At 48.3% G+C, this 11956-nt stretch overlaps 6 protein-coding genes across 6 annotated transcripts; 5 read left to right on the forward strand and 1 right to left on the reverse strand.

Annotated features, from left to right (window-relative positions):
* The first annotated feature begins 188 nt into the window (after nt 1-188).
* zpr1 (zinc finger-containing protein ZPR1) lies at nt 189-1926 on the forward strand. The gene is made up of 2 exons (XM_073736398.1): nt 189-411; nt 461-1926. Exons 1-2 carry the CDS (start codon nt 289-291, stop codon nt 1730-1732), a joined length of 1395 nt encoding a protein of 464 aa, XP_073597307.1. The 5' UTR covers nt 189-288; the 3' UTR covers nt 1733-1926.
* A 1337-nt stretch (nt 1927-3263) lies between these two features.
* BDW70DRAFT_133901 (V-type proton ATPase proteolipid subunit) lies at nt 3264-4355 on the forward strand. Its single transcript, XM_073736399.1, has 6 exons — nt 3264-3379; nt 3440-3452; nt 3516-3645; nt 3706-3862; nt 3912-4015; nt 4077-4355. Exons 1-6 carry the CDS (start codon nt 3363-3365, stop codon nt 4145-4147), a joined length of 492 nt encoding a protein of 163 aa, XP_073597308.1. The 5' UTR covers nt 3264-3362; the 3' UTR covers nt 4148-4355.
* A 1588-nt stretch (nt 4356-5943) lies between these two features.
* On the forward strand, nt 5944-6701 carry BDW70DRAFT_133903 (uncharacterized protein). The gene is made up of 2 exons (XM_073736400.1): nt 5944-6266; nt 6359-6701. Exons 1-2 carry the CDS (start codon nt 6040-6042, stop codon nt 6468-6470), a joined length of 339 nt encoding a protein of 112 aa, XP_073597309.1. The 5' UTR covers nt 5944-6039; the 3' UTR covers nt 6471-6701.
* Nucleotides 6702-6870: 169 nt separating this feature from the next.
* Nucleotides 6871-8112, forward strand: BDW70DRAFT_133905 (uncharacterized protein). Its single transcript, XM_073736401.1, has 2 exons — nt 6871-7682; nt 7752-8112. Exon 1 carries the CDS (start codon nt 7322-7324, stop codon nt 7649-7651), a length of 330 nt encoding a protein of 109 aa, XP_073597310.1. The 5' UTR covers nt 6871-7321; the 3' UTR covers nt 7652-7682; nt 7752-8112.
* Nucleotides 8113-8875: 763 nt separating this feature from the next.
* Nucleotides 8876-9883, reverse strand: cyp5 (putative peptidyl-prolyl cis-trans isomerase). Its single transcript, XM_073743687.1, has 3 exons — nt 9868-9883; nt 9722-9787; nt 8876-9636 (listed from the first exon to the last, which is right to left on the reverse strand). Exons 1-3 carry the CDS (start codon nt 9877-9879, stop codon nt 9079-9081), a joined length of 636 nt encoding a protein of 211 aa, XP_073597311.1. The 5' UTR covers nt 9880-9883; the 3' UTR covers nt 8876-9078.
* A 312-nt stretch (nt 9884-10195) lies between these two features.
* BDW70DRAFT_149326 (uncharacterized protein) lies at nt 10196-11588 on the forward strand (the record flags this gene model as incomplete). The annotated part of the gene is made up of 2 exons (XM_073738989.1): nt 10196-10380; nt 10448-11588. The coding sequence occupies 2 exons, from the start codon at nt 10196-10198 to the stop codon at nt 11586-11588; spliced, it is 1326 nt and encodes a 441-aa protein (XP_073597312.1).
* Nucleotides 11589-11956: the final 368 nt, after the last annotated feature.

An 11956-nucleotide genomic window follows, 5' to 3' on the forward strand; every position in this document is an offset into this window, starting at 1 on the left:
CTTCGAACCTATGAAAGACTGTTTATAAGACTGGAATCTGGTCGAAGCGGTGGAACAACGTTATACTCGACAAGCCTCAGGCATAAACTCTTATCGATAGCACAGGATGACTAACTAGCTGCCCCTCCAAGAAGAAAAAATTGCCCCGCCACCGCTGGAATGACCAAGAACATTCCGTCATATATTATATATTTTTTCCCTTCTATACAATTCCCAATTTCTCCAAGGCTGACCTAAACCAGTCGATTCTCTGTTCTGAATTCGTATCTGTGTTATACATAAACAACAATGTCCGCTGATGAGCAGGTAGCGAAGGAGGAGGTGTTCCAGAAACCGGGAGACCTTGTCGAAAGGAATGAAGAAACTGGTGTCATGCAAGTGGAGAGCTTGTGTATGAACTGTCATGAAAATGTAGGTTTTCCCAAATATAGAATTAAGAATTCCTTCTAACAGCCCTCAGGGGGTAACTAGACTTTTACTCCTCCGCGTCCCCTTCTTCCGCGACATTATCCTCGAGTCATTCGAATGCGAACACTGTCACTTCAAGGATAACTCTGTCAAGTCCGCCGGACAGATTCAGGAGAAGGGCTCTGTATACACTCTCGATGTCGAGAACGAAGAGGATATGCAGCGCCAGGTTATCCGAAGTGATGTCTCCATTTTCAAGGTTGAGTCGCTGGGTATCGAGATGCCCAAGGGTGAGAGTCAGTTGACCACCGTGGAGGGTGTTATTCAGAAGATTCACGAGTCGCTCTCCAGCGAGCAGCCATTGCGGAAGGTTCAGGCGCCTGAGCTTCACGATGCGCTAGTGCCCATTATCGACAAACTGCAGAAGATCTTGGACCGAGAAGGCTACCCATTCACCGTTTCTTTGGATGACCCAACCGGTAACTCTTGGATCGCCCCTACCACTCATGATACTGGACACAAATACAGACGCCGTGACTATGCCCGCACCCACGAACAGAACGAACAACTCGGTATCGCGTCGGATCCCGAAGCGCTCAAGAACGAAGGGAAAACAATTGGCAATCTTGATGACGTCGAAATTGTGGATGGGAAGGTCTATAGTCTTCCCGCTGACTGTCCTGCCTGTGCCAAGGACTGCACCGTCAACATGCAGAAGGTGGATATTCCATACTTCAAGGAAGTCTTTATCTTGAGCAACGTCTGCGACCACTGCGGTTACCGCTCCAGCGATGTCAAAACTGGTGGCGAGGTTCCAGAGAAAGGAAAGCGCATCACGCTCAGCGTCGAGACCATAACGGATCTCCACCGCGATATCCTGAAGTCCGATACCTGCGCGCTCCACAGTGAGGAGCTTGAAGTTACTGTTCAGCCTGGCACTCTAGGTGGACGATTCACAACCGTTGAAGGTCTCCTCACTGAAATTCGCGACCAGCTCAAGGGCCAGATTTACGATATTGACGATTCCACACAAAGCGGAGGTGACAGCATGTCAGCCACCGACAAAGAGAAATGGGCCCGCTTCTTCGACCGTCTTGACTCCGCCATTAAGGGCGACTTGAAGTTCTCCATTACGCTTGAAGACCCTATGGCCAACAGCTACGTTCAAGACTTGTGCGCTCCCGCGGCAGACCCTCAACTAAAGACCGAAGAGTATACTCGTACTGAAGAGGAAGAAGAAGAGCTGGGTCTTAAGGACATGAAGGTTGAAGGATACGAGGCAGAGGCGAACGAGGAGAAGGATGAGGAGGAAAACAAGTCATGACCTACTGTAACGATACCCACACAGACATTGTTATGTCTCCATTATGATCTTTCGTTCTTGATGTTATGATATCTTGGCCTCTTATGAGCATGGTGATAATAGTGCATGAAGTTTATTATAGAGCGAGGACCTGTGAGCTCTCTTGTTAGTTTTATTACTGGAAATGCCGTATTGTCATCATGCCTACCGACTCTGTATATATATATAAACTACCTCGCTGTTATGACCTCTTCTGCTGCTGCTATTACTCCAGGTAAGCTGTCATTGGATCTCACAAGATCCCTGTTGCTTGTCGAGTTGCCTTCGTACTCACGAACATCGAAATTAGCCAGGATTCTCAAGGTCCTCACGAGAGGCTCATATTGTCCAGGCTGGCTTTTCCGTTTCACCTCCGAGTCTCAGCAGCAAGGACAAAAAACTGTCTTGTCCAGTTGAGTTCCCGGAATAGAGGATGGACATCAAAAGAGATTAATTAAGCAGTAGGAAGCAGGCATTCGAAGGAAAGGACATCATCCTCATTCAGCAAATGCATTTATTTATAATCAAATTTGCACTCCTGTTGGTCAAACGCAGCCCGACCAGCCATCAGCGCCATAGGACATAGTATCAAGTAGCATACGACAGTCACTCACTGCACGCTCGGGTATGCCGAGACCACCTCATCGAACCCTTTTGTCCTTCTGCCAGATCAATGTTATTTTGCCGGTCCCGTTCGATTCTTCTGTGGTAATCCAGGTTGGCTCGCTTCGAGGTCTATGGTAAGTAGAGCTGTTGCGACAGAGCTTTGCGGCAAAGCTTTTGATAGATTCAATGCCTTTTACTGTGTAATTGGTCGGCGTTGCTTGGCTTGGGCTCGTAAGCTTTCCACCCCCATCTTCCAACCACTTACCGTACTAGATATCACTTCCATGCCAAGCGACATATATATCCTGGAAGGTAGCGGCTTTCACCAAGTAAACGAACAATCTACGGGACCGGGATGAAAACCAAACCCGAAGTCGATGTCTCCACCTGACTACTACGGTGTATAAAGTATCCATATATTGCTCTTGCTCTCGCTTCATACAGGACAGCGTGCGACAGATCTTGATTGCTATAGGTTAGAGGTAGTACCCTAATAAGGGTAAATGAGGGGAGACACCCCCTCATTTACCGGTCTTCGCAGCTCCGCTTGATGAGAATCGTGGCTGCCTGCGCGTCGCTTACCTACCGTACTCTGGTTGGTATTTCGGCGCGCCCAGGCAATACTAGGCTATAACGTTAATACAGAATGTCGAGCCACTGACAACCCGGTTGAGCCGGGAGCTTGAGCTGCAGCCTGCTGCAGCCTGCTGTAGCCTGGAGGTCAAGGGACCTGCCTATCTAGGAATGGAGGCCTGGAACCCTGTCAGCTACCTGGGCGGAGCAGGCCCGGCCCGCGCCGCACGGCCAAAAGGACCTGTCTCTCTGAGACAAGTTCGTCTTGGCCTGTAGTTGGTGAATAATATAAGGCAGCCATCTAACTCGCCGCCTGGCCTCCACCGATCAATCCACCGGGCCCAGATCGTCCCTATATTTAGTCCACGTAACGACCTGGAGCGGAGCCAGGGCCAGGCCGACTTGCATACTACTCAAGGGAAAGAAGGAAAGGATGCTGTCAGAATTCTGGTGAGGACTCCCAAGGATAAATTTCTTTGCGAGCTTATATGTACCTAACCATGCCAACAGCCCCAGCTATGGAGTGAGTCTTGTCCAGCTGGATCTGACTTGGATTAAGCATACCGGTAGATGTTAATCTATCTAGCCGCTCTTCGGGATCCTTGGATGCACCAGCGCCATCGTGTTCACGACCTTTGGAGCAGCCTACGGGACGGCTAAGGCCGGCGTCGGCGTCTGCTCGTCAGGGGTCCTGAGACCGGACCTGATCGTCAAACGTCCTCTACCCTGCCCTCTGGCTGAGCATATCAGATATCTTATGAGCTAATACGTTCCAGATATCGTGCCTGTCGTTATGGCCGGAATCCTCGGCATCTATGGCCTGGTAGTCTCGGTCCTGATTGCCAACAATCTTGCCCAGGAAGTTGCTCTCTATACGAGTCTGCTCCAGCTGGGTGCTGGTCTGGCGGTAGGGCTTTGCGGGCTGGCTGCAGGGTAATTAAGGTCGAGTCTTTCCTGGGTGATCGTGTCTAATTGATGTCAGGCTTGCAATTGGAATTGTCGGTGATGCAGGCGTCAGAGGAGCAGCCCAGCAGCCGAGACTCTATGTGGGCATGATCCTCGTTTTGATCTTTGCCGAGGTTTTAGGTAAGTGAATTCCAGTTGCATCAATACGATGAGGGTTAATATAGCTGCCGTGGTATGGCAGGCTTGTACGGCTTGATTGTCGCTCTTCTGATGAACGCCAGAGCTGGGGTTATAGACTTTAAATGTCGCTGATGGCTTCTGTATGATAAGGCAAGGGATATACATACCTAATGTGCCTTTTTGACGTGGTTGGAAAGCAAGCTGCGCATGTAAGCGAGCTGCGCACCCAACCACTTTTTTGCCTGCTGACATGGTTATCTATCTTCTATCAGCTACTATGTCCTGTAATATAAATATTATAAGGAGGGTTAGCTATTACTAATTTACTTGCAAAAGCTCATATCTATGTCAGTGGCCTACGCCTTGCCTGAGTCTAATGTAACATATTATGGCTTACGATTTAATCCGTCAACCGACGCCCTGTTTCTTAAGCGCCCTACATACCTACGTGCTAGCCTGTATGTAGGAATATATTGACCCCAAGATCGAGCAAGGAACGTGTGTTTGTGACTCCGTTGTGTCTTGGATAAGGAACAGAATCAAGGACTAGACTCCATAGAATAATGCGGCTTCTTTCTTCTGGGGACAAATACTAGCGATATCTTTACATCTTAGTGCACTTCTGCGCAAGATTGGTTGCAAAGGTCTTTCATACATGAGTACAGACTCATATGGGTATAGGCAATTTTAGTCTATTATTCATATACAAATCCCTCCAAGGCACCTAGCAATTACACCCAAATTATACACTACAACGCGACATTATTACAAAATACCATGGGCCTAAGTCAAAGACATTCGGCCTTTATAGCCTCCATAGCCAACCTGAAGAATGATGCTAAACTCAGAACCATTGGTTAGATTGTAAAATACCCCTGGCCTCGGCGAGGCTACCAGCATATTCAGTAGATTGCTTGTATACTATGAATGTAAACTTCGATGAGGTTTTTTTTCTGGGTACTTAGGGTGATTGGTCTGCGATTCGATGTCAAAAGAATCCAAAGGCAGTCGAGGTCTGTAGTATAAATTGGTCTATGCAGAAGCTTCCAAAAGCACCATGGGTCATTTTCGCTGAGGTGATAGCACTCAATTTTGTTATTCTGATTCCTCGAGTGGTTGACTGACTCTGTATGTTGCCAGACACAGATTCAGACTAATAAGACGTGGCAAGTGTATACTACATAAATATATTTCTCAAGTGATAATACCTGGACTCTTTAAATTTTGTTACAAGAAGGTGAGCCAGACCACACCGAATCCCGGCTATGTCGCCGGAGAAAATTCTGGCTAAAAGTCATGGCATTTGGATAGCATAAATGGTATTCTTCATGGAAAATATCAACTATTGTTGAACTATGTGGGGTAGGAATGTGAATCAAACCACAACAGGTCCAGCCCTTCGAAGCCAGTGCAGGGATCAGAGGGTATTCCAAAAATGAAAGCCTTTGCAGCGGCTATCGAAAGTGGCTGAAAATAGCCATCGAAACAAAGGTAAGCATCTGAAGCTTTTGAAAACAATGTCAATACAGGTATCCTTTCCCAAGGCAAGATACACAGAATGTACAATGAATGAAACCAGCAATATAGCCCCCTGCTAACTTCTTACTGTGACTGACCTTGGTGTCTTCTCTGATTTAGGACTGGTTTAGCTTATGACCATACTAAATATCATTACCCTGCATGGTAGCATTATCTGTGGAGCTCGCAGTAGACTACGGAGCCACTCGAACACCTCAACAGCTTTATGCGTACCATTATTGGCCATGGCTTGCAGGTGTGATAGAGAACCTTGTATCAGGAAGACCTTGTGCTCTTGACCCTGCTAGGCAAGATAATTCTACGTATGTACTAGGGAAGCAGCAACTCGCCGTGTGAAAAGATACACTGGAAAACTATAAAAGGATTCCCATCCTCCTGCTTGTGAGATCTTTCACCATCACTTCATTGCTTGCATTATCTTGACCTCTACATAGGAACCGTCTCCTCTTTCTATAGAAAGTCAGAAAGCACAATCCTCCACCATCATGCGTTTCACCAAGCTGCTCCTCGGCATTTTCCCCGCTGCCCTCATGGCGTCTCCCCTTGAGACCAACATGATGGACGTTGCGGCGAGTAACGTTGACGTTACGGCGAAATTCTGGGGCGGCGACCTCTGCGATGGCCCAGTTGACTCGGTCAGCCTTGTCGGCTCCGGCTCCTATCGGTGTGTTGCTGTCACCAACAAGCGGTCTATTTCGGTCCCTTCCAAAAAGTAAGTCATCATTTCCCCCGTTTCTTTGGTCGACTTCTTTCTTGAGGACCAAAGTCGACTCCTAGAGAAAGGCAGTCAGTTGACGTGAAAAGTGGCTGCACCGTGAAAACGTGGAGTGGAAGTAACTGCCGTGGGTCTTCGTTCACTGTGCCTGACACTGGTTGTCACTCGGTTCTGTACGCCGGCGTTTCCATTCAGTGCTAGCCTGGCTAGTACACTATAGAAGCAGAGATAGACAGCTTAATAAACTGGGAGGATCATGGATGTGGCACAATGACTAGTTGGAAGATTGACCATAGCAAATGGCGATATGCCATGGCATACCGATTCCTGTGCTTGTCAATTATTTGAGATAGTGAATCTATATTCTATAACGATCATCTGAGCCACTATTGAACCCACTAAGGTCCGATTTCGAAATCCGCAATATTGTCCGGCCAGAAATCTCGACGCGCGATCCCTAAAGCAGTAATTTCATTACTTGACTCCAAACCCGCGCCATAGCGCAGGTCTTTTGTTGAGCTTCTTTAAGGAACAGCTTAACTCGACAGTAGTGGGGAAGGTAGTGGTATTTTTGTATATAGTTAATAGACTATACTCGTAGGCTACCTTGGGTGTCACTATCAGTAGATAGGGACTTAGTGCGTGTATTAGTGCATATGAATAGATTAGGGCCCAGGTACAGTCATCAGCCCATGTTGTAACGTGGGCGTTATGGTGGTATCAAGCTCATTTAGTCTGCCACCAGTTCTAGGGCGTTGAAGCCTACGGTGTTTGTCAGTTTTGGGCCTTGTATGTCTCAACCCTCCTGCAGCGCACGCCAAACCTCCCAATATCCTAGCAAGAGGCCGTCTCACGACTCGCATCTCCACCTTCGCAATTCCAGTACCGTAACAGATTCTGGCGAGTTCGGTAAAAGAATCACCTACGTAAGTCTAAGCACAGTATGCATGGATATGGTAGTGGCATCACTTCTGCTCACCCCGCTTGACGATTTTAGGTACCAAGAATTCAGGTAAGATGATGTGGATGTAGTCGTTCTCTGTCATGCGGAGATGATCAATAGAAATATACCATGGACATGGTACTCAGAGACCCATGTCTGCCAGGAGAATAGGAACGGCTTCGCTTCCCATTTTCAGATGTACTTGTTCAGGAAAGCCATTTCTCTGCCCGGGCCCAAGCATTCAGCAGATAGCGCTGGAGCTATTCGTCTTCAAGAAGTACACAGAGGGGATAAAATCAGCGCAGGCCAGGCAATATGCGTGTATATAGTGCAGTCCTGTATCAATTCGTTGGTCTTGGCGTCATACTCGTTATATTGGTCTCGAAGCCTAGTAGATTGCTCTCGTTACCTATTCTGGGCTGCGGCCAATACGCCGTGAGGTTTCCCTTGCACAGTCAAAAAGAGAAAAACTGTTTTATCTTAGCATTTGATAATGCCTATGCATCTTGCCTGCCTGCCTCTTTTCACTTTCCACATACCTTGTCACCAACCATGGACCTCCGTCAGTTCACCTCAAACGCATCCCAATAACCGTCTCCTGGGCTCTCATGCTCTGGATTCTCGTAAGTTGAACCCATATCTGTAATCCTCTTGCGCAATTGGAAGAAAGTGTAGCAGCAGCATTGGACATCAACAAGAGCCTACAAAAGATCTTGGAATGCGGTCAACGAGCGCTCTAGGAAGACCAAACTTGAAATCAGTACCTTGTCTTGACGTCTTGACGTCTTCCCTCGGCGCAATCTTCGAAACTGAGTGATAGATTGGCCACGAACAAGAAAGGAAAGGCAAATCCTTCTTTAATACAGAAGCAGGAAACTTGATTGCATTAGTCATGTCATCTTGCACATGGACATATAAGTACCAGAACATGAGACTTTCTGGCTCAACAACAGTTATAGTTGGATATTGGAAAGGGACCTGATCATACGACATCTGTTATCGGAGTCTTCCATGAATGGCACAACTACGACCACTACAGAGCTAGATCTACCCTTTGACAAGATTGCTAACCGTCCTCCTCATCAGCCGGTGGAGAAGGTTTAGTGATAACTGAACAAGAGCTGAGAAGGTTTGCGGAACATATATGGAGTGCAGGTCTTCTATAGTTGCCTCGATCCTAATATGTTCATTGACCCATCAAGCGTTGGGAAACTGAGTGTCGCTCCATCAGCGGAGCATTAAGTGCTTAGGCACCGTTGCGGCGGATGAGGCCCCATATAGTTGATGCAAAGTACGGGGCGGTGCAGGGCAGGGGCGATCAAACAGCGAGCTAGGTTACCCGTAGCCGTTTCTGGCACTAGAAGCTGTCATTCTCGGTCCAGTTTCATATGTCCCCTGAATCCATGTGTAAATCTAGGTTTCGGTGGGTGTTGCTTCCAGGTGCTGCTGAAGCATTCGTAATGGGGTAGGCAAATTCAGTTTAGAAGTCGTATTCACGATAAAATAGTATAAACCTATCCCATCTCACACCTCGTTCATTACTCAACACGAACCGTTAACTGGCAAGGCTCGGGTTTTCGTCTCATCATGCTTGACAAGTGAAGCCTTACGACTACCCCTTCTTGAGCAGCGGGAGCCGCGACGACAGAAAGCTCGTCCATGTCCAAATGAGTGGTCCTGTTCTCGGGGATTTTTGACCCGGATACGACAGTCAGGTTGAGAGCGGGTTTCCGTTGATGTCATGCTCTCCCTGCGTGAAGGCCTCTTTTTGTTGCTCTGTGAAGCGCCAAAGCCTCGCATCCCTAGCTCATGTATCGCAAGAGAAGGGCAAAGTGTTTCGACCATAGCGACAACAAGTTCATCAGTTCAAGTAGCAAACGGATTGGCATGAATTGTGACCCTGTTGATTTGGAGAGTTTCATACTCAGTTTCCTCATTCTCCTTTGGCTGAACAACTTTTCCCTTCTTGTCGGTTTTCACGTTCGCCTTCTCCAGCTTACTCAAAACATCACCACCCTCATCTTCTGCCGTCAAATTCAACACTTTCCCAAACACAGTGCTCGACCCATCCAGATGCGGTGCTGCTGCAAATGTGATAAAAAACTGGCTTCCATTGATCGTAGGGCCTGTAGCACCCTGAGAGCCGGGTGCTGTCTGGTTCTTGACGGGCCGAGATGCCATGGAGAGGATTCCGCGCGTATTATGTCGGAGAGCTGGAAGGTGGATTTCTTGGTTTAGAGCAGAGGGATGGTAGATCGACGTTCCACCTTTGGGAATGTCGTCGAAAGGGAGCATTGGAGTTGTGCTTTGACTGTTTGCTGCTGGTCCGAGGGAAATGTCGCCGCCTTGGATCATGAAGCCGGGTATCAGCCGGTGGAATGGGGTGTCGTTGTATGCGCCGGCTGCGCAAAGGGCGATGAAGTTCTAAGAGGAGCTGAAGTCAGTTGCTGTTGACAGTAAATCACAGATATACAAGAAATGGATGCGGTCTCGCCTTGCAGTTACGTACTTCTGCTGTCTTGGGCACTGCTTCACAGAAAAGCTCGACCTTGAGGTCGCCGTGCGTGGTGTGAAGCTAAAAGATGATATTGTAAGCTCCTAAGCAGATAATGGAATTGGGCTTCGAGGAAGGGACGGGAGCGGCTTAAAACTCACAGTGACCGACATCGTCTAGGTATGATTAACGTCAATGAGATGACCAAATGCGGAGGAATTTGTCGCGCGGAAGGAGCCATTGTCGAGAAGGCGCCGGTCACATGATATTTCACGATATACAGCAACTGGACATGCTTCAAAGTTCAATCGAACTTTTCATGAATTTTACTCTGTCGCGAGGTTTTCATAACGTGCAATACATTTCATTCCGAAGGGATACTTCGCAGAATACTGCGCCAATCCCGCCTCTCAGCGCCAAACCCCCCACTCTCTCCTCCAACCGTACACTCGATCACCTCTGAATCCAAGATACCATCAAGGCTTGACAATGAACAATAGGCCTGTTGACCAGGCATTGGCTACTTTACTGCCTACACATGCACAAGATATTCCTCGCGAGCTCCGGAGCCTTGCTTTATCTTTCCTCGCGCAATCCCGAAGTTCCTCTTCAAGCTTGAAACCGGATGAAGAAGTCGCGCGTCCCTTCGCATGCGCCGAATTGGCTTGCAAAAGGTCCTTTTTCACCTCGAGGCCAAATGCACAGGCTCATGTTCTAACCAATTGTCCGCGTGTTATATAGGCTCGCACGTACGCTCAATCTTCCTCCGCTACTCGGCCACCCGCCATGCCCTCCGCGTACCTACAAGAAGCTATATTCATTCCTTGAACGGTCTCTAAACTTGGCGAACCCTAGACCTACAGAAAGAACTTCAGCTCCAGGGACGCCGTCACGTTCAGGGTCCGCCCCTTCAACGCCGACGAAGCATCCAAGGCCTGCACGGAGTCCTTCAAAGACTGCGCCGACGCCGGGCGGGTTAGGGAGTACTCCCAGCAGATCAACGCCTTTAAAGAGAGGATACACAAATGATGATAATATGCATACTGCACAACGGCCACACAAGGTTCACAACGATAGCCATTTGACCTCTACTAGAATTCCTGATGCACCTTCATGGGTGATGACTTCCATCCGGACGGTATGCAAAACATTATCAACGCCAGCGCCGCGAATGAGTACATGGTCCAGACCGCCTATCTCAAGAACACTTCCTCCACACATATTCGCGGGTGTATCCTCAATACTGCACCTAGTGGACAGCCATGATGACTTGGATGAAGACGCAAGGGAGTTCCTAGAACCCGTTCTAACGGCTGAAGACCGAGAGAAGGATGAAGACTTCAAGGAAATTGTCAACGCTCTAGTGGTAGCAGTCTATTTCCTGGTCCTCGCGCGCCGTCGCCAACCCACCGAAACCTCTACAGACGCTGCGCTAAAAGAAACCAGAAAGATGGACAAAAAGACCTTCACCGAAATGCGCCAGACCGCGCTAACAAGTCTCGGTCTTCCTCACTCTGAGCGCCGACACCGCGAAGATGTCGACCAATGGATCGCGCTCGTAATGGAACATGACTGGGCGCATGGCAGGGAGTGGTTCGAGAACATTCCGCAAGCAGGAGATCTAGATGGTGACAGTGAGATTATTTCCGATGACGACGGACACCCAGGTGAAGGCGGCAACAAGCGTTTGAAGCCCCTACCTAGCGATCGCGGTTTGTTTGCCCCACGGGAAGCCTCGAGACGCGGTCTTCTCCCGGGCTTAGGGACAATGATGCAGGATCGTGTGGACTGGTTGAGTCCCGAACGCCGGGAAGATTACGCTGAGTGGAAGGCAGATATCCTGGCCCGGATTCAGCAAGCGGAAGCAGCTGCTCAAAGTTAGATAGCGTCGCCTTAGTTTATAATCCGAAGTTATAATGATACGATACCCGGTCATGCCGCGTTCTTATTGCTTTTTCCTCGCATATAAACCTATATATGTTGGTGAAATCAAGATGAAGAGACACGCATGCTGGCGGCGTCAACGCTCCGTTAGTTTGTCCTTCACATTCCGACCTTGTCAACGTTTGTTCTCTATTCCCATATCTATCTCTAGTTTAGCATTAGCATCGTGTGTACACATCCCGGCTTCCAGCGCTGAGAGTCTCAGTGAAAATAAATGGTGAATCTACCCATAAAGTCCGACAGCCCTAAACAGTACTAGTGGTATCATAGGGGTATAATGAAAGGTTTCAGGGAATTAAAAAGGTC

This window comes from Aspergillus foveolatus (genome assembly GCF_047715535.1).
Source record: "Aspergillus foveolatus strain CBS 279.81 unplaced genomic scaffold BDW70scaffold_16, whole genome shotgun sequence".
NCBI lineage: Eukaryota > Fungi > Ascomycota > Eurotiomycetes > Eurotiales > Aspergillaceae > Aspergillus > Aspergillus foveolatus.

Excerpts from the sequence above, each read along its gene's own strand:
- zpr1 (XM_073736398.1), top strand. The coding sequence starts at position 289 with ATGTCCGCTGATGAGCAGGTAGCGAAGGAGGAGGTGTTCCAGAAACCG. Across the intron at positions 412-460 it reads GTATGAACTGTCATGAAAAT|GGGGTAACTAGACTTTTACT; the intron begins GTAGGTTTTCCC and ends AACAGCCCTCAG.
- BDW70DRAFT_133901 (XM_073736399.1), top strand. Across the intron at positions 3,646-3,705 it reads ACCGGACCTGATCGTCAAAC|ATATCGTGCCTGTCGTTATG; the intron begins GTCCTCTACCCT and ends AATACGTTCCAG. Across the intron at positions 3,863-3,911 it reads CTTTGCGGGCTGGCTGCAGG|GCTTGCAATTGGAATTGTCG; the intron begins GTAATTAAGGTC and ends AATTGATGTCAG.
- BDW70DRAFT_133903 (XM_073736400.1), top strand. The coding sequence starts at position 6,040 with ATGCGTTTCACCAAGCTGCTCCTCGGCATTTTCCCCGCTGCCCTCATG. Across the intron at positions 6,267-6,358 it reads ATTTCGGTCCCTTCCAAAAA|TGGCTGCACCGTGAAAACGT; the intron begins GTAAGTCATCAT and ends TGACGTGAAAAG.
- BDW70DRAFT_133905 (XM_073736401.1), top strand. The coding sequence starts at position 7,322 with ATGATCAATAGAAATATACCATGGACATGGTACTCAGAGACCCATGTC.
- cyp5 (XM_073743687.1), bottom strand. Across the intron at positions 9,637-9,721 it reads CAGTGCCCAAGACAGCAGAA|AACTTCATCGCCCTTTGCGC; the intron begins GTACGTAACTGC and ends AGCTCCTCTTAG.